This window comes from Diaphorina citri, unplaced genomic scaffold (assembly GCF_000475195.1).
Source record: "Diaphorina citri unplaced genomic scaffold, Diaci psyllid genome assembly version 1.1 scaffold2252, whole genome shotgun sequence".
Classification (NCBI taxonomy): Eukaryota; Metazoa; Arthropoda; class Insecta; order Hemiptera; family Psyllidae; genus Diaphorina; species Diaphorina citri.
Window position 1 is genome coordinate 1 of NW_007379677.1, and position 21,625 is coordinate 21,625.

The following is a 21,625-nucleotide window of genomic DNA, read 5'->3' on the forward strand; positions in this document are numbered from 1 at the left end:
TATCCGAACCCCATTGATCCGGTGAATGGGGATGCGGCCGCCATGTATCTGCATAAACCGGACAAGTATAAGAAGAAGATTCGTTCCTACATCCAGATGTACGCTACCCCCGACAAGCTAGAAGCAAGCGAATCCAAACCCAATCCTTTCCTATCCTTCCTCCCTATCCTTAATCCAATCCCAACGTTAGCCAGGTTCTATCCAATCCTAGCCAAGTTCACATCCATGGCTTGTCTCAGACTAGCTCTACTCCGCAAGGTCCTTCTATCCAATCCTAGCCAAGTTCACATCCATGGCTTGTCTCAGACTAGCTCTGCTCCGCAAGGTCCTTCTATCCAATCCTGGCCAAGTTCACATCCATGGCTTGTCTCAGACTAGCTCTGCTCCGCAAGGTCCGCGAGGCTATGTTCACCCACAATGTGTATTACTTAGAGGTTTGCAGAGCATCTGGACTGGACAAGTCCAATGAGGCTCCATCCCGTGTTTCAACAATTTGATGGTTTACAAATGTCTACGATGGTCAAGCAGGTTCTTGAACTGTATCCATGACTTGTCTCAGACTAGCTCTGCTCCGCAAGGTCCGCGAGGCTATGTTCACCCACAATGTGTATTACTTCGAGGTTTCCAGAGCATCTGGACAAGTCCAATGAGGCTCCATCCCGTGTTTCAACAATTTGATGGTTTACAAATGTCTACGATGGTCAAGCAGGTTCTTGAACTGATTCGTAGTGATGGCATTGACAATTCGTAGTGATGGCATTGACAATTCGTAGTGATGGCATTGACAATTCGTAGTGATGGCATTGACAATTCGTAGTGATGGCATTGACAACATGTTCAGGCAGTTCATTCCATTCCTCGAAGACTCGATTCGATATGAAGTTTGATCTTTGCAGGTTGTGAGTGTAAGATCATACACGGTGAATTTTGATCTCATGACAATTGTCACAAGTTTTTCGTCAAGAAGGATAGTCTGGAGAGACATAATCTGATATGTATGCGTAAGTAGATTTCAACTTCGTTTTGTTAATATTAAAACATTGGGTATCACACTGAGGTGATTCCAGGTTCGATTCCCGGAAGTTTTTTTTTTTTTTTTTTTTTTTTTTTTTTATTTAATATAAAAAAAAAAGGTGTTTGAGTGCGACAATTGTCACAAGTTTTTCGTCAAGAAGGATAGTCTGGAGAGACATAATCTGATATGTATGCGTAAGTAGATATCAACTTCGTTTTGTCAACATTAAAACATTGGGTATCACACTGAGGAGATTCCAGGTTCGATTCCCGGAAGTTTTTTTTTTTTTTAATTGATAGCAAATTTTCCAAATGGAAATTGATTGCAAAGGAGACACTTGGTTATGCTATGATATCCACAGAAAGATGTGAACAAAGGCTCTGCTTAACCACAAATAGCTAGCCTACTTGGTTTGGAGGGTTATACATCTGCCTTGTAAGTGCTAGGTCGCGAGTTCGATTTTATCCTGAATGAATAAAGTTCGTTCTCGGAACAGCTGGCTTTCTCCTATCCTGTCTTCCTTCTCTCTTTCCTTTTGGGATGATGAGACCTCTGTTATTACAGATCCTGCTATCATCTTCAAAAAGAAAGAAAAATACACACAAATAAATTACCTATGATTTGATCTATTTCAGCTTCCGAAGGCAAGGTAAACGTGGAGAGAATTCTGGACAAGAGGGAGGTGAATGGAAAAGTCGAATATTGTTTAAGAAACGGAGACACAGATTTCCAGAATGCAAACTGAACTTTATTGTATTAAATCATCTGGCCAAACATGCTCCTTTTTTTAGTTGTAATTCCAACGATCGTCCTCACTCAGTACATAATCATTCACAGGACTTCATCTTCATCTTCAAAAGAAATCGCTATCATCTTCAAAAAGAAAGAAAAATACACACAAATAAATTATGATTTGATCTATTTCAGCTTCCGAAGGCAAGGTAAACGTGGAGAGAATTCTGGACAAGAGGGAGGTGAATGGAAAAGTCGAATATCTCATTAAATGGGAAGGGTACAGCGAGTAAGTACTTCAAAACTTAAAACGATATTAATGACATGTTTATTTCAGGTATTAAGATAGACACGGTTAACCCGGTGATAATGTGCTTGCTTGCCATGCAGAAGATGCCAGATTCTTTGTTGATGGTGGGATTCATTTCACTGAATTTCACTATAAAAAAGTGCCACTAACACCGGTAATTAAGTTGTAATTTGGTAGGTAGGTATCTACCTACCTGAGTCTACAAAATTTTAGTCTTAAAAGTCAAAAGTTAGAGAAAAATAAAATTTGAGGTATATAACTATTTAACTATGTAGGTGATACATTATAAAAATAAAGTAAAATATTTAAGTTTTAGTAAAGAAAGTTAAATATAAAAAAACTATGAAAATTTGATTTTAAAAAGTAAATATTATGATTTTATTCCATAAAAAAATTGATCCAAGGAATTCTGTCTAATTTCTAGATTTCGACAATTTTTTTATCGTAAAACTCGAAAGTGGAAGAGAAATTCCGAAGGGCGCGCGTGTTTCGAACAGTAAGGTAAAGTTTCAACTGAAATGTCTGAAATAACAAATAACTCCTGTACAATGAAGGAGGATTTTCCTGTTTTTGCAGTATGACGTTTTGAACTTTGGAGAAAGCTTTTTGCCTTCGAGAGCCTCGAACCTCGAAGTAAATAGTTCAGAAACTATGTAGATATAATTCTGTACATAGTTGAAAACTTGTACATAGATATTGTTGTTCAGAGGGATATTGAAAGTGAGGGTCGTCTACATTACAGCTCCATTCATGTTTAAAATGTCGAATTGTGAAATGGCATACCACCTAACCTATACTGTCAAGTTTTGTGTAAACGCTATTCATTAAAAAAGAAGAAGAAGAAGAAGAAGAAGAAGAAAAAAGTCGGCTTCAAAATAACTCCACATTATGAATTTAATGATCTGTGGCAAAAGCGTGAGAAACTGTTTGCAGTAGTAAATGTGTTAGTGTCCCAATTTTCTTAACAATGCCAAACTTGTTGGGCAATTTTCCTCAAAAATCAGCAATATTGCCAGGTACAACAACATAATAGCAGGTCCGCGTTCCAAAAAGAACTTGGCTAGCGTTATGACTTATGACGTAATATTACAGAAGAAAAACCTTTAAAAACCTTGCATAACCATTAAAAACCCACGTTTACCTCTAGAAAGATGTTAGATGAAGTATTTTTCTATAAAAAATACCCATTTGAGAAAGTACCTACATATATTGCTCGTTTAGAAGACATTTCAGAAAGTTTTCATTAACTTTCGTTAAGGTTGCTGTGGGGTGGATTTATATTGCCATTTGTATTCATGTTGGTATTAATATTCAATGTACTGATAGGTGAATGAGTGATTCACTATGTAGGGTATATCATTGAGATCGTCACTATTATCATTATCATTTTCGTTCGTATAATCCTTCAGGTTTTCATCACCTTCTGTTAAAGCATATCTTGCAATACCTATTTGCAATATTTTTTGGCAATATTTAGATTGGACAGATTATTATTACCTACCGAATTTAGATCGATATTCATACTGTCATTCAGGTATTTCATAGATATTTATGAATGGAGCAGTGTTTTGCAGATTGTTCTTTATTTCACCAAAATTCTTTAGATCTTTTTTTTTTTTTTTTACATAATGTCTACACTTTAATTGGATTGATTTATCCAAGAAAAGCAACAACTGACATGCCTATCCTATCCTAATCCTACCTAGCTAATAAAATTAAGGGAGATAAACCAGAGAGGGAGATGAAATCCGTCTCTAGTCTATTCTGTTAACATCAGGTTTTTCGTCTAAATTATTATAATAATTCATTCCGTCTCTAGTCCATTCTGTTAAGATCGGGTTTTTCGTCTAAATTATTATAATAATTCATAGCTGTAATGAGGGGGGATTTATAGTGTTGGTTTTCTCTTGGATGAGGTATTGAGAAATAATGATAATTAAATAACACTGACCCAACATGAAATTTTACATCCTTGTAGGAAGTTTGATGGATTAATTTTCCAGATTCTTAATTAAATAACACTGACCCAACATGAAATTTTACATCCTTGTAGGAAGTTTGATGGATTAATTTTCCAGATTCTTTGGATTCCCTTTCATTGCATTTACTGGATTTGTTTGGATTTTCAAACTTTTATTTTTTCAAAATGAATCTGAATTTGAAGGATTCATTAGGTTCAGAACATGAATAATGTAATAATGTACATACATAACTCATCTTCTAGTGATCTAGTCTCTTGTTGTCTTTTCCTAGATTGATGCATAATGTTTTCTTGTTTCATAGTAAATGAAACAAACAAATAATTTTGGAATGTAGAAGACAAGCGCCAAATATCGTTACCCTGGTGGAATCGGGGTACTCTGCTTTACAACAATGTTGGAGTGTATGGTACAGGCGCCCAATATGGATACCCTGGTGAAATGAAGGTACATCTCGATAATATCGGCCTTATTTGAAAATTGAAGTGTATGAGACAGGCGCCAAAGTCGGACACCCTGGTGAAATTAAGGTACACCTCTATCTCTGCCTTATATCAATATTGGCGTGTAGGTGAGACAGACGCCAAAGTCGGACACCCTGGTGAAATTAAGGTACACCTCTATCTCTGCCTTATATCAATATTGGCGTGTAGGGGACAGGCGCCAAATATGAACACCACGGTCAATTGTGTTGAACCTCTGGACCCATCCAAAGGAGGCAGCAGCATTTCTGGATCTACATCCTTACCAAAGAGACAGCAGATGGAGACAACTGACCGGGAGCAGAGTTTTTACAATAACACCTTGTGGAAATCAAGGTACACCTCCATAATATCAGCCTTACATCAATATTGGAAAGTAGGAGACATTCGCCCAATATGGACACCCTCGAGAAACCAAGGTACCACGTTGGGGAACTCCGGCAATCAAGGTACCGTCTTGAAGTTTTAGTCCTTTCTAGTCACTGTGAAGAGACAGCAGATGGAGACAACTGACCGGGAGCGGAGTTTTTACAATAACACCCTGTGGAAATCAAGGTACACTTCCATAATATCAGCCTTACATCAATATTGGAAAGTAGGAGACATTCGCCCTATACGGACACCCTCGAGAAACCAAGGTACCACGTTGGGGAACTCCGGCAATCAAGGTACCGTCTTGAAGTTTTAGTCCTTTCTAGTCACTGTTGATAACATCACGGGATAAATTTGCTAACTTCTCACGCATTGTTTTGTTGAACATTGATGTTTTATTAAGGAATTTTAATTGTGTTAAGCATAAATGCTTGTGGACTACGCCTAAAATGGACACCCTGGTGAAATCAGTGTACACCTTCATGTCTGCGGTCTGCCTTACATTGATATTGGAATGTAGGAGACAGGCGCCAAATATCGTTACCCTGCTGAAATTGGGGTACACATCCATCAATCGGGGTAAACATTCCATCACTGCCTTAAGTATATCAATATTGGCCTGTAGGAGACAGGCGCCCAACATCGTTACCCTGTGATAATCAGTGTACACCTCCAAACCTGCCTTATTGGAGTGTATGAGATGATGGCGTCAAATATTGGCACACTGTGGAAATTGAGGTATACCTCCTTAGTATCTGGCGCCTGCTTTGGAGTGTAAGAGACAGTCGCCAATAAGGATACCCTGGTGAAATCTGTTCACACCTCCATAATATCTGCTTTATATGAAATTGGTAATAATAATAATAATAATTGAAAGAAAAAATCAAAATCAAATTTGGTTAACACGTAATTCTGCCCTTGACTGATGATTATTGTCCCTTCTGTTTTCTAGGGGACAGTGACCAAGATGCGTATTTGGACGAAATTTACCTCTCACCCCATATGCCTCATATTAACATTGGGGTGTAGGGGACTACGCCTAATATGGACACCCTGGTGAAATCAGTGTACACCTTCATGTCTGCCTTACATTGATATTGGAATGTAGGAGACAGGCGCCAAATATCGTTACCCTGCTGAAATTGGGGTACACATCCATCAATCGGGGTAAACATTCCATCACTGCCTTACGAATATCAATATTGGCCTATAGGAGACAGGCGCCCAACATCGTTACCCTGTGATAATCAGTGTACACCTCCATACCTGCCTTATTGGAGTGTATGAGATATATGAGGAAACTAAATAAACCTTTTATTATTATTATTATTATGAGATGATGGCGTCAAATATTGGCACACTGTGGAAATTGAGGTATACTGCCTAAGAATCTGCTTTGGAGTGTAAGAGACAGTCGCCAATAAGGATACCCTGGTGAAATCTGTTCACACCTCCATAATATCTGCTTTATATGAAATTTGGAATGTAGAAGACAGGCGCCAAATATCGTTACCCTGGTGGAATTGGGGTACTCTGCTTTACAACAATATTGGGGTGTATGGTACAGGCGCCCAATATGGATACCCTGGTGAAATGAAGGTACACCTCGATAATATCTGCCTTATTTGAAAATTGGAGTGTATGAGACAGACAGTATATCAATATTGGCCTGTAGGAGACAGGCGCCCAACATCGTTACCCTGTGATAATCAGTGTACACCTCCATACCTGCCTAATTGGAGTGTATGAGATGACGGCGTCAAATATTGGCACACTGTGTCTGCTTTGGAGTGTAAGAGACAGTCGTCAATGAGGATACCCTGGTGAAATCTGTTCACACCTCCATAATATCTGCTTTATATGAATTTTGGAATGTAGAAGACAGGCGCCAAATATCGTTGATGATGGCGTCAAATATTGGCACACTGTGGAAATTGAGGTATACTGCCTTAGTATCTGCTTTGGAGTGTAAGAGACAGTCGTCAATAAGGATACCCTGGTGAAATCTGTTCACACCTCCATAATATCTGCTTTATATGAATTTTGGAATGTAGAAGACAGGCGCCAAATATCGTTACCCTGGTGGAATTGGGGTACTCTGCTTTACAACAATATTGGAGTGTATGGTGCAGGCGCCCAATATGGATACCCTGGTGAAATGAAGGTACACCTCGATAATATCTGCCTTATTTGAAAATTGGAGTGTATGAGACAGGCCCATTACCACCGGTAATGGTCTCTCTTTCTCCTTCTCCTTCCTCCTTGGAATAACATTCTCTATCTCTCTTTCTCCTTCTCCTTCTGTCACTATCTCTCTCTCTCCTTTTGTCACTATCTCTCTCTCTTTCCTCTTTGTCAATTTTTTCATTTTCCGCAACATCAACACGTCTTTATCTTACAGATAGGAGGAGGAGGAGGAGGGAGAGAGAGACAGAGAGAGAGGAAGAGAGAGAGGAGAGAAAGATTACCTATCTATATTCTGTTCTCTGGGGATTTTATTGTTGATGTTATTATTACCCTAATAGTTTTATAGGGATATAGGGTATTGTTATTAGGTATTCTTATAATTATGTAATAGTTATAAGAATAATAACAATACCCTATAAAACTATTAATTATGTAATAGTAGTTTAACCGTTTTGTCGCTATGGCTGAAAACCACCAAAAAACGGTCGAAATCTGTCCAAAAGCGGTCAAAATACCGCCAAGCGCAGAAACCATCTCAACTAAACGTTTTGTGTTGCATCCTTGTCACATTTGTGAACTACATACCAAATTTCAAGTCTCTAGCTTATACCGTTCCCGAGATATTGTTAAATACACCGAAAACCGCCAAAAAGCGGTAAAATGCCGCCAAGCGTTGCACCGGTCTTAACCAAAAGTTTCGTGTCGCATCCTTGTCACATTTGACAGCTGCATGCTGTAAAATGCCGCCAACCGTTGCACCGATCCTAACCAAAAGTTTCGTGTCGCATCCTTGTCACATTTGACAGCTACATACCAAATTTCAAGTCTCTATGCCGCCAACCGTTGCACCGGTCTTAACTTACTTACTTTACTTTCCGTGTCCTCTTCTTTCTCATCAAATCTTTCTTCCCCAGTAATTTGAGACGTAAATTGCCCTGAGGGAACTGTAACAGTTAAGGTCTTATCGTCCCGAAAGCGAAGAGAGAAGGAAGTCAGGATAGGAGAACACCAGCCCTTCCGAAACTTATCTGTTCAGGGTAAAGGTCACTCCAGGATTCATATGTCCTGATGTCTTGTTCTTGTTCTTCGCCTTTTTCTCCGTGTTCTTCAGACGGGGTCGTCATTTTTCGACCAGCCCTGGGGTGATTGCTTTGGACTGACATTTGGTTTTGGCTACATTTTTTTTGTTTTGTTCGGTCTTAACTAAAAGTTTCGTGTCGCATCCTTGCCACAATTGACAGCTACATACCAAATATCAAGTCTCTAGCTCTTACCGTTCTCGAGATATTTTGTTTACAGACCGACACACACATAGACACACACACAGACACACACACGGACCAATGGCTGAAACTGTGGATGTAGGCTCTAGGGACCTCAAAACGTTTTTTGGCACTAAAAACTGACCATCGAAATTGACCCGATTACATTACTTTCCTTCCTATAGGATAAGGAAAGTAAAAAGACGGGGTATCCTCACGAGTGCCTATCGAATATCGGGTTGGAAGACAGGATAGGAGAACACCCCTTCCGAAACTTATGTTCAGGGTAAAGGTCACTCCAGGATTCATGTCCTGATGTCTTGTTCTTGTTCTTCGCCTTTTTCTCCTTGTTCAGACGGGGTCGTCATTTTTCGACCAGCCCTGGGGTGATTGCTTTGGACTGACATTTGGTTTTGGCTACATTTTTTTTGTTTTGTTTTTTTTTTTTTTTTTTTTTTTTTTTTACGTGGTTGCTCTTTGTTCTTTTTTTTTTTTTTTTTTTTTTTTTTTTTTTTTTTTTTTTTTTTTTTTTACACGTGGATGCTCTTCGCACTCAACCGTTGTTATTTCTTTAGGGAAATTTCAGGCTGGTTTACTCCCTGTTTCCCTCAGCCAGATCCTTTATCATTTGTAGGAATACCTAACTACCTAGTAACTTACTGTCGTATAACGAGTAATGTCGTATGACAAAGTGAGAAATGTACTTGATGAATTAATAGGAGCTTCTCTTCTTTCTGGTGACTGGCTGAAATATCGGGTTACGACATCAAGCAACAAACACTTTACTGATGAAAAATGATACCAGGAAACACAAGGGGAGTTTCCTCTTGGCACGTGAAGGTGGTTGTGTGAATCGCCAGTCGGCTTCAAAATAACTCCGCATTATGAATTTAATGATCTGTGGCAAAAGCGTGAAAAACCGTTTGCAGTAGCAAATGTATTAGTGTCCCAATTTTCTTAACAATGCCAAACTTGTTGGGCAATTTTCCTCAAAAATGAGCAATATTGCCAGGTACAACAACATAATAGCAGGTCCGCGTTCCAAAAAGAACTTGGCTAATGTTATGACTTATGACGTAATATTGCAGAAGAAAAACCTTTAAAAACCTTGCATAACCATATTACAGATGTTAGATGAAGTATTTTTCTATAAAAAATACCCATTTGAGAAAGTACCTACATACCTATATTGCTCGTTTAGAAGACACTTCAGAAAGTTTTCATTAACTTTCGTTAAGGTTGCTGTGGGGGGTATTTATATTGCCATTTGTATTCATGTTGGTATTAATATTCAATGTACTGATAGGTGAATGAGTGATTCACTATGTAGGGAATATCATTACAGAAGAAAAACCTTTTAAAACCTTGCATAACCATTAAAAAACCACGTTTACCTCTAGAAAGATGTTAGATGAAGTATTTTTCTATAAAAAATACCCATTTGAGAAAGTACCTATATTGCTCGTTTAGAAGACACTTCAGAAAGTTTTCATTAACTGTGGGGGGGATTTTTTCATTAACTTTCGTTAAGGTTGCTGTGGGGGGTATTTATATTGCCATTTGTATTCATGTTGGTATTAATATATTCAATGTACTGATAGGTGAATGAGTGATTCACTATGTAGGGTATATCATTGAGATCGTCACTATTATCATTATCGTTTGTATAATCCTTCAGGTTTTCATCAACTCTTGTTAAAGCATATCTTGCAATATTTGCAATACCTTTTGGCAATAATCAGATTGGACAGATTAACCTACCGAATTTAGATCGATATTTATACTGTCATTCAGGTATTTCATAGGGAGCAGTGTTTTGCAGACAGAATTGTTTATCTTTCTGCACGGTCGATTGATATCCCCTGAAACTTTGTTCTTTATTTCACCAAAATTCTTTAGATCTTACCTACCTAATATGGGTTCCAGTCGAAGATTTTGGTCAACTATGACTGTAGTGTGGACACACCTTTTGAATTATTCAAAACTGTCGATATCAATATGAACCTTCACAAAGTTACCGAGGCATCCATCGTACAGGCACTATCACACGAAAAGGGGGGAAACGAACTTCAGAAGAGGAGAAGTTGCAAAAGGAAAATACGGCTCAACAAATGTTTCTCTTCAACCCACTAAATGGAAAGCCTAAAGTTAAGAGGATAAAACCTCGAGCCAGTGGCGTAGCGTCCATGTAGGGCGTGTATGGCGGCCATACACTCAAAAATTCCACTCAAATACCCTTAAATATTGACTTTAAAATATCATTGAGATCGTCACTATTATCATTATCATTATCGTTCGTATAATCCTTCAGGTTTTCATCACCTTCTGTTAAAGCATATCTTGCAATACCTTTTGGCAATATTCAGATTGGACAGATTATCTACCGAATTTAGATCGATATTTATACTGTCATTCAGGTATTTCATAGGGAGCAGTGTTTTGCAGACAGAATTGTTTATCTTTCTGCACGGTCGATTGATATCCCCTGAAACTTTGTTCTTTATTTCACCAAAATTCTTTAGATCTTACCTACCTAATATGGGTTCCAGTCGAAGATTTTGGTCAACTATGACTGTAGTGTGGACACACCTTTTGAATTATTCAAAACTGTCGATATCAATATGAACCTTCACAAAGTTACCGAGGCATCCATCAAGATGTCGATATAAAAGGTCTGAGATATTGCACTACCAACTGTTCCAATTTTCTTGCTCTTGTGTATAAGAAGGACGATATGTCGTAGTTTTGCTATAATGTTTTACCTATAATTTTCAAAGTTTTCACCATAGTGTAGTTTTCATCAAGTTGCGGTAATGGTAGTTCTGTGTACAACGGACGATGATGTTCATCTATAGATGAACATTGTTTTATTTTTGATCTCATTATCATTGATGTTCAAGTTTTCTTTGTTCATGTTGAGGGCTTTTATTTCAGTTGTTTTTTTTATCTTCATTTTGTGGTCGTTCTACCTATTTTTATGGCTTGTTTGCTGCCACTGAGACAGTTGATGTGGTGTGTTTTCCATTGTGTTTGTGTAAAGTGAAACGATGTTTATTTTGAATTTTATTTTCATCAGAGAAGTGTATAAAAAAACCAGAAACATTCAGAAAAACTTCGGAGAAAAAGGCAATAGAGGAAAATATAAATATTTACAACAAATTTACAAATAGTAACTAGAGAGTAGAAAGACTAGAAACTGAGTCAACAAAGCAAAGACAGATATTGCAAAAGATGATCACGACTGTTTGTAAAGGTAATATCTACTCTTCAAAACATCAAACAAGCCAAGCAAAAAACATTCCCCGTAGGTAATAACATCATATTTACAAACATTGTATTTCCTCGTGTCTAGCAATACTGACGAACAAATCTTAAAGAAAACTCAATTTAAACAAATAAAAGAAGAAGAAATAAGGAAAGTAAAAAGAAGACGGAGGAAGAGGACGAAGCAAGAAGGAGAGGAGGAAGGATGAGGAGAAGAAGAAGAGGAAGGAGAAGAAGAGAGTACATTCCTACATCCATTCCGAATGCACGTAATACATAAATTCATTCAAAAGCAAAGATATGATATCACATATCAAGCAGAATCTGAGAACATCAACTTTTCAATATTAGTTGAACGAATACACAAAGGGAAGAAGATATTTTCTAACAAAGTTTTCCATCAGCCTGCTCAAGTCTCAAAACACTTATCTGAAAGAGTAAAAATAGAATCACATTTCTACATTTTTTTTCAAAAAGATACCTAATTAACTTTATTTTTCAATAAGACAGAACAAACATAAAGCAAACAATAATAGGTAGTATAAAAAAGAAGCAATTTCCTTTTTTCCACTTTCTTATTTTAACTTTAATAAAATAAAATGTCCTGTCTATTTTTGTTGGGATGTACGTACCCCCATTCATAGAATACATACAAAAATATGTATTCTGTGCTAAATGGGGGGCAAATAAATTTAAATAATAAATAATTTTAAATTTTATGAAAGCAGGGACACACTCAGTGTGACGTTTTGAGAGAATTAAAAACACATTATGAATTCCTTGACATTAAAATTATTAAAACAATTAAAATATGAGAGAGATCTAAGAGTGGTTTAGTGAACTGTATGTAGAGATCACACAGTAAAATGGCCCATATAGGGTTCCTTGAGGCCTGATTAAGCTTATGTCCTAGGGACGTTAAACATGTTCAGTGCAAAATAAATAACCAAGTATGTACCTTCAAGATAGACTGGTCAAATTAATAGCCGCCAATTGAGCCAAATGACCAACTGAGCAGGATTACTCAAAACGTTCACAAAGTTCCTATACCAGTTGCCCACTGCCACAAGATATTGCAGAAAAACGTGGTCAGGGGAGAGAGAAACCCATCGGACGTGGAAAAGGTTAAAACATTTCTTTCTTATTCAATTTCGTGAAAAGATCTTTTTCCATATTACATCAAGCATTTTCGTTCCTTTTATGAAAGGAAAAATCTGCATGAGAAACATGGGAGTATTCATTTCTGCAGAAAACATCGTATGTGACCCTTTCATTTGGAGATTATGGTTTAGTGAACTGTATGTTGAGATCACGGAGTAAAATGGCACATATAGGGTTCCTTGAGGCGTGATTAAGCTTATGTCCTAGGGACGTTAAACATGTTCAGTGCAAAATAAATAACCAAGTATGTACCTTCAAGATAGACTGGTCAAATTAATAGCCGCCAATTGAGCCAAATGACCAACTGAGCAGGATTACTCAAAACGTTCACAAAGTTCCTATACCAGTTGCCCACTGCCACAAGATATTGCAGAAAAACGTGGTCAGGGGAGAGAGAAAACCAATTGAGCCAAATGACCATCTGAGCCGGATTACTCAAAACGTTCACAAAGTTCCTATACCAGTTGCCCACTGCCACAAGATATTGCAGAAAAACGTGGTCAGGGGAGAGAGAAAATGTACCTTCAAGATGGACTGGTCAAATTAATAGCCGCCAATTGAGCCAAATGACCAACTGAGCCGGATTACTCAAAACGTTCACAAAGTTCCTATACCAATTGCCCACTGCCACAAGATATTGCAGAAAAACGTGGTCAGGGGAGAGAGAAACCCATCGGACGTGGAAAAGGTTAAAACATTTCTTTCTTATTCAATTTCGTGAAAAGATCTTTTTCCATATTACATCAAGCATTTTCGTTCCTTTTATGAAAGGAAAAATCTGCATGAGAAACATGGGAGTATTCATTTCTGCAGAGAACATCATATGTGACCCTTTCATTTGGAGATTACTTCGTGAATTTTGTATCTCGTAATATTATGCTTTCATTACGACTTTTAAGAGTTGCCACAGACCCTTTCATTTGGAGATTACTTCGTGAATTTTGTATCTCGTAATATTATGCTTTCATTACGACTTTTAAGAGTTGCCACAGACTGTTCGCAAAGTCTCGTGTGGGTGAGACTCTACACTAGTCGTATTTACCTCTTTTGAGAGAAGTAACTTTGCAGAAACATCAATAGAAGGGTTTATGATGATGACTCATGTGGATGTAGGATATATTAGGAGCCAAAATTGGTGGACCAAAAATGGGCCCCGCTCAGTTTTGGAATCCCAAATTTCAAGGATCAACGTGCCTTGATGTTTTAAACTGGGGTACCCATTTTCATTACCAGGCAACCGCGAAACATCCAAACCAAACGTAAAACTGTCGAGTTAAAACGTAGACCTCACTTTCGTTCGGTCAATAAAAATTCCATCGTCATGTTGACCTTTAATAATTTTTCTAATAAAGCTAATCATCGTCCATTTTCTCTTTTCTCTGGGCAGGACGGTGGGGGGAAAATGTTTTCCGAGATTTGTACAGAAATGTCAATGGTGTTACCTTTCGTTTTCTGTTGGTCAGAGGCAATAATGAGTTGAGTTTTGTTATTAAACAGCATTCAGCAGAAAATTGGTCTTTGTCTCATTTATGTATCCATAGGTACTTATCCCCCCGGGTCAACATGACGATGGAATTTTGCCTCTGTCTTTGTCTCATTTATGTACCTATCCATAAGGGGAATTGCCTTGTGGGGAATTACTTTATGGATGGTTCTTTTCTGTCTAATCCAATCGTTGTTCTATTGGATGCATTTTTTTCTGGTCTACCGAATCAAACACATTCTCTATGATTAGATTACCTAATTATTTTTCTTAGAAGTGTTCCCTTGAAGGGATAAGTGTTCGGTACACTGGGTAAGACTAAAATTTTGAGGTTGATAATGGGTACTCGTCCAACGGAGCTAAGAGCTTCTATAGGTCTGCGATGAAGGCACCCGAACTTTGCTCACACACTGTAGTCAAAGGGCACATGATATGATTTTCTCGTGAAAGATTCAATGTCACCCACTCGGCTTTCACTTCTCATACCAGCGTAGAGTGGCATTTTTTTTCTTTTTTTTCCAAGAGGTTTGCATGATAGAGGGAACTGTAACTGCTAAGGTCTTAGCGTCCTGAAAGCGAATAGAGAAATAGGACAGGATAGGAGAACATATCTGTCATGACTGCTTGGGACTCGAATCGGAGACGCACTATACCTTCCAAAGTAACCAAGCTGGTCGGCTCATAGCATTTTGATTTTTTTTTTTTTTTTTTTTAAGAGGTTTGGAAAAGAAAAACAAGATGACAATAGGGGGGAAGGGATGACAAACTCGCCCCCCTCTCGAAGTCCCGTCCCCCGAATCCCGTACCCCTATTCGGGTTCTGATTTACATATAATTTTCCGAACGGGCGCATACCTTCCAGGTAGTATTAAAATACCCTACCCACCCCCAATATGACCCAGATTGAAAATAATACAACAAAAGAAAAACAAGAGGACGATAACGGGGGAAGGGATGACAAATTCGCCCCCTCTCGAAGTCCCGTCCCCCGAATCCCGTACCCCTATTTATAATTTTCCGAACGGGCGCATACCTTCCAGGTAGTATTAAAATACCCTACCCACCCCCAATATGACCCAGATTGAAAATAATACAAATTGACTAGAGTCTAATTGAAAGAGTGAAAGCTATCTATGGGGTACTAGGTTAAATGTGTAGTAGGAAAAAGTAATGAAAATGGAAAGGTGGATAGATAAGTAAAATGAAAAAAATATACATAGTTTCTAAAATTTTAAAATCCATCTAAATTGAAAGAGAATCGGCAAATTTCAAACATTACACTAGCTCAATTCTACAATATTTCCCAGATTTCACTTACTCAGTTAAACAATCAAACAAATCAGAACAAAGTTCTGCCTTTGAGAAAGAACAACTAAATGCCCATTCCAGCACCAGAGTATAAAACTTATAGCAAACGCTTACCTGTATATTACTGGAACGGTGAACATTGTCAAGTTTGACAACGGGATATATTGTCAGCAAAGTTTGAAGTTTCATGAACATGCCTGCAGGCGAATTCGATTTGAACGTAGATGATGTCATTCCATTACAATGAGATTCTGTTCCGGTGATGATATGCAATATAGTTGAATATAGGGTCTCTTCTATTGTCAAAAACTTTGCCCCAGTTCGTTCATAATGTTCGATATTGCTTTCAGAAATATTATTAGCATGATTGAGCTTCTTGATTTGGAATTCATTAAACGCATAGTGTTCCACTAAACTTGTTTTGGTTTCGCTGTCAGCACCCCCGAATATTTTCCAAATATAGTTTTCACTATTTAGGAACTCCATCATATTGTCATTGCTTGAGTATTTACCGAGGCTTCTTTCCGTTTTATGTAAACTTGAATATGGGTTCCTGAACATGCCTGCAGGCGAATTCGATTTGAACGTAGATGATGTCATTCCATTGCACCAATGAGATTCTGTTCCGGTGATGATATGCAATATAGTTGAATATAGGGTCTCTTCTATTGTCAAAAACTTTGCCCCAGTTCGTTCATAATGATATGCAATATAGTTGAATATAGGGTCTCTTCTTTTGTCAAAAACTTTGCCCCAGTTCGTTCATAATGTTGGATATTGCTTTCAGAAATATTATTAGCATGATTGAGCTTCTGGATTTGGAATTCATTAAACGCATATTGTTCCACTAAACTTGTTTTGGTTTCGCTGTCAGCACCCCCGAATATTTTCGAAATATAGTTCTCACTATTTAGGAACTCCATCATATTGTCATTGCTTGAGTATTTACCGAGGCTTCTTTCCGTTTTATGTAAACTTGAATATGGGTTCCGCAACAATATTGTTTTAACCGTTAACGAGCGAAGAGCTATAAATAATTTAAGTGTTTCGTTTTTACGAGCAAGTCGTTTAATTCTATCGATCAGTAGTGTGTAATCTTCCTTATCCTCCTGTATCTTTCCATATGGAACGCAGTAACCATTTTCCATGTTTACGACAAAGTTTTCACCATCAGCGTTAATATTTAAGTGGTGTTCTATTTCCAAGGGCAAATGGTTTGGCGTTGTACGTGCAGTTTCTTCAAAAGTAATTGAGTTACATTTCATTCCAAAATATTGTTGATGTTGCCCTTTTGAACTGTAAGTTAAGAAACTAGAATGAAATGCTTTATCATGGTTTATAACTCGCAAACATTTGCAGGGCTGAATTTCCACTGACTTCAATTTATTAATTTCGCTTTTTACTTTCAAAATTCCACCAGTCATGTTTTGGACATCATTTTGCTCTGTCACAATATTGGATGGTTCAATGGCTAAGCTTTGCTTTTGTTTGCTAGTAATTATGGTCGTGGAACGCAGTAACCATCTTCCATGTTTACGACAAAGTTTTCACCATCAGCGTTAATAGTTAAGTGGTGTTCTATTTCCAAGGGCAAATGGTTTGGCGTTGTACGTGCAGTTTCTTCAAAAGTAATTGAATCACATTTCATTCCAAAATATTGTTGATGTTGCCCTTCTGGTCTGTAAGTTAAGAAACTAGAATGAAATGCTTTATCATTGTTTATAACTCGCAAACATTTGCAGGTCTGAATTTCCACTGACTTCAATTTATTAATTTCGCTTTTTACTTTCAAAAATCCACTAGTCATGTTTTGGACATCATTTTGCTCTGTCACAATATTGGATGGTTCAATGGCTAAGCTTTGCTTTTGTTTGCTAGTAATTATGGTCTGTAATGTCTGAAATTGAAATGTTTTCCGTTTGAAGTGACTTTCAAATGTATTTGTCAACAAACTGGAATCGATTTTCATATAGGTTCTATTTGGAAATAGGTTGACAATATTGGAAGAGTCATTTAAAGCATGATTAGCACAATGCTCTATGGTGAAAGTATCTAAGTGTTTAGTCTCATAAATAACCAAGCTCAGTCTTGAAACTTCACTGTTTATTTCAAATGCTTTGATTTTATCACCCTCAAGCTTATCATAGATTGGATATCCATCATCCTTTGGATACAAATCAGAATCATGACTTTCCAGATGATCTTTGTTTAGTTGAATCCAATCCCAACTCCAGTTGACGGTTTGACCACAATTTTCACCATGTTCTTCTTGAGCATACCAACCTTTGTCAATATTGATGGATGCGATGCCCATCCCTCACGCTTATCTGAGATTGGATATCCATCATCCTTTGGATACAAATCAGAATCATGACTTTCCAGATGATCTTTGTTTAGTTGAATCCAATCCCAACTCCAGTTGACGGTTTGACCACAATTTTCACCATGTTCTTCTTGAGCATACCAACCTTTGTCAATATTGATGGATGCGATGCCCATTTCATCAATTCTTTCTCCTGGTTCATCACTGTCCAATTCCAGCATACGTCCGTCTTCATCACCATTTCTTTCAAATTCTTCATCACAATCATCACAGTTTCTTTCATCAAATTCTTCATCACAATTTCTTTCATCGCATTCTCGGTTCTGGCTTAGACTATCATGCTTCCTCTCGTCCAGATCGTTCAGTTTGACGTAGCTTTGATTTTGTACATCACAACGCTCCTCGTAAAACGGGAAATGTTTGAAGTAGTTGCACTTGCTGCAATAGTCATCGGGAATGATTCTGTACTTGTATCGTTTCCGATTGATTTTAATTTTGAAACTTATTTTCAAACAAGAAAACATGGTCCACTTTTATGTAAGTTGCACAACTATACCCATATTCAGAGTTCCAGTTTTTACTAATAACCTCCTAGGCTTCCTAACGATTTCTCAAAAGAAAGAATAATTTTCCAGGAAAAAGTAAACAAGGTACTCAAAACTACACAGGGGGTATTAAGGGAATGAAAAGGCGAATGGTCTTGTAAGGAAAATAACGCCCTGTGAAATATTGTAAATACAGATATATTGTAAAAATATACATAATATTGTAGGGATATAAATAGGTCAAACTCGTGAAAAAGGAAGCTATTTCTGGAGCTAATCGATATCTACCTAAGGTAAGAATACATATGGAACTTTAATCAATTTAGTGTGCTTATAATTCCTAGGTGTATTAAGTCAACGCCCTCGGTCTTTGGGAAGTTAAAGTTAGTTTGAAATAGGGTAAGTGTACCATTTATTCGCCCACTTAAAAAACGTATACCATTTATTGGCCCACCTGCCCACATTTATTTTTCTAATTTTTGTTTTTATGACTACAATTTTTGAATAGCACTGGTTCGATAGCAGTCTTTAAGCCCTTTCTTTTGATGAAATTGGATCTTGAAAAAGTTCGTCCAGTTCAGACTTATGTGGCGTATGGTACAGGTGGGCCAATAAATGGTACGTTTTTTAGTACCTATCAGGTACCTACCTACCTCTCACATCAAATGATCAAATGTTTGATGTAATAAAAGCTGACTTCTGATTTTTCCTCTCTAATTTCCGCCATTTTTAAATATTTGATCAGCACAACTCGTTTATTTATTTTTTCTCTTCTTCTATTTATACGTAAATATCTAAATATCCACCCATTTTATTTACTTATTTAGGATTAAATAGTGATGGTATAGTGTAACTGTGGTAAATATGTGGTTTCTAAATGGTAAATATATGATGGTATTCTGGTATTGAATGGTAAACTAAAAACTATGGTAAATAAACAATACATATTATACCTACCTACCTTGTATCTCTCTCTCTCCCTACCCCTCACCCTCTCTATCTATTTTCCTCTTTCCCTCTCTCTTTCTCAGCACCTTGAGGCTCCCTTCTCTCTCTCACCCATAGCTATGTACAATTGTACATGTTGTATTAAAATTACTGCGCGAGAGAGAGAAAGAGAGAGAGAGAGAGAGAGAGAGAGAGAGAGAGAGAGAGAGAGAGAGAGAGAGAGAGAGAGAGACATCACTGTCTAATTCCAGCATACGTCCGTCTCCATCACCATTTCTTTCAAATTCTTCATCACAATCATCACAGTTTCTTTCATCAAATTCTTCATCATCATTTCTTTCATCAAATCCTTCATCAAATTCTTCATCACAATTTCTTTCATCGCATTCTCGGTTCTGGCTTAGACTATCATGCTTCCTCTCGTCCAGATCATTCAGTTTGACGTAGCTTTGATTTTGTACATCACAACACTCCTCGTAAAACGGGAAATGTTTGAAGTAGTTGCACTTGCTGCAATAGTCATCGGGAATGATTCTGTACTTGTACCGTTTCCGATTGATTTTAATCTACTACTATCTAAACCCAATACTCTAACTGGTATCTGCTCCCAGTAACGAAATACTCTAACTGGTATCTGCTCCCAGTATCCAAATACTCCTACTGGTATATGCTGCTACAAATACTCCTGGACTACTCGTGCTCTGGAATGCCAGGTCATATAGTAGCAACTGGCAAGTAGCCTATTAATCATTTCTGGTATTGGACCAGAGTAACCCGTTGTATGTCAGGTAGGTATAGCATTGGATCTTCTTCCTCCTCCTGGTTCATTTATCCCGTTGGTACTGGCAGGGCCGTTTCCAGGATTTTATTAAGGGGGTGCGGGGGTCAACAGTTCGAATCCAAATTTTCGGAGTCTGCCCCACAGTATTGGAGCAAAAATGAAGCCCGAGGGGGGTACCGTCTTGCACCACCCTGGCAGGTATGATTGGGATGTCTTCAAGATGGAAGAGACAGTCATTCGTAGATAGCTGATAGATTGATTCCTAATATTCCTATTAGTATTAGTTCTGATTAGACTTTCCTGTGACACGCTTCTTTCTTTATAATTTTTTCTAGGAATTCAAATAACTTTCATTAGATGTCAACCGATTTCAAAAACACAGGATGTGACAAAAGTATAAGTAGGTATTACAAGGCACCTTGTGCAAATATTAATGATTTATACAGGGAGTGTCAAAAGGTAGTAGCACAACTTTAAATTTTCAACTTGGAATCGAACCACCAATCTCCAGATGTGGTGTCAATCGTACTTAACAGAATTATCTATTTATGCCAAAATTTCAATGAAACAAATTTCAATGAAAATCAATGATCAGCAATTGATCTGATATATTGAAATAAATTAGCTAAAATAAGGGGATAAAATTAAATTACCGCATTGAAAAAAAAGAAAAAAAAACTAGTCTCCAACAACAAGGCCCCCCAGAAAATGCATGTACAGCAAGTGAGCTGATTATTTGGACTGATAAGACTTCTGATAAGTCTAATTATATTATCTATAATAATGAAAAATTCAATTAGATTTTTTTATGGCTACTTTAATGAATTATTACACATATTATCCTTCACATTTTGTAATGTAGACCTCAGAAGGATCAAAGTATGTGGAGGCGTGTATTTTTTTACACCTTCAGAATATCTATATTTTTCAAAGGAGTCTTATAAGGTATCTTAAAGATAGCAATCTCAAAAACCCATAAAAGTTTATTGCTCTCCAAATCACAATAATTACCTATTAATAAAAATCTGGAGATATTCATACTGATAACACGGTAGGAACATATTATTAACCCTCGATGACTCAATTGGTGAGGTGATTTTTTTCTGACATTAAGGCTAAAAACAGAGTACCAGCATCGAGCACGTGTATAGAAATAATAATAACAAAAAAAAAAAAAAAAAAAAAAAAAAAACTGTGACTGTTGTACAGCTTCCTAACACAATCTACGGCTCCTGAGGAAGCAATACCTGCCTGTAATGTGCAGTACTGTGGTTTACTGCAAGGTTAAGTGATCAGCCTATAATCCGAATGTCTAATGTAAACAGTCGCACTGTTGCAAGTTGCGTGCAGTGTTGCAAGTTGCGTCTAATTTTTCAAGTTGCAATCAGTGGGTTGCAAGTTGTGACCAGCATTGTTGCAATTTGCTTTCTCTGTTGAAAGTTGCATCCATTATTGAAAGTTGCGTTCACTGTTG

General features: G+C 37.4%; 1 protein-coding gene across 2 annotated transcripts; it reads left to right on the forward strand.

Annotated features, from left to right (window-relative positions):
• The first annotated feature begins 25 nt into the window (after window positions 1-25).
• On the forward strand, window positions 26-584 carry LOC108253593. 2 transcript variants are annotated; one of them, XM_017447854.2, is made up of 2 exons: window positions 26-364; window positions 551-584. In XM_017447854.2, the coding sequence occupies exons 1-2, from the start codon at window positions 43-45 to the stop codon at window positions 562-564; spliced, it is 336 nt and encodes a 111-aa protein (XP_017303343.1). In that variant the 5' UTR covers window positions 26-42; the 3' UTR covers window positions 565-584. The 2 variants fall into 2 exon arrangements, with proteins under 2 accessions (XP_017303343.1, XP_017303342.1); XM_017447853.2 differs by lacking the exon at window positions 551-584 and adding an exon at window positions 393-526 and having other exon boundaries at window positions 26-325.
• Window positions 585-21,625: the final 21,041 nt, after the last annotated feature.

Coding starts and splice junctions, on each gene's coding strand:
- LOC108253593 (XM_017447853.2), top strand. CDS start 43: ATGTATCTGCATAAACCGGACAAGTATAAGAAGAAGATTCGTTCCTAC. Junction 326..392: donor GACTAGCTCTGCTCCGCAAG/GTCCTTCTATCC, acceptor CTGCTCCGCAAG/GTCCGCGAGGCTATGTTCAC.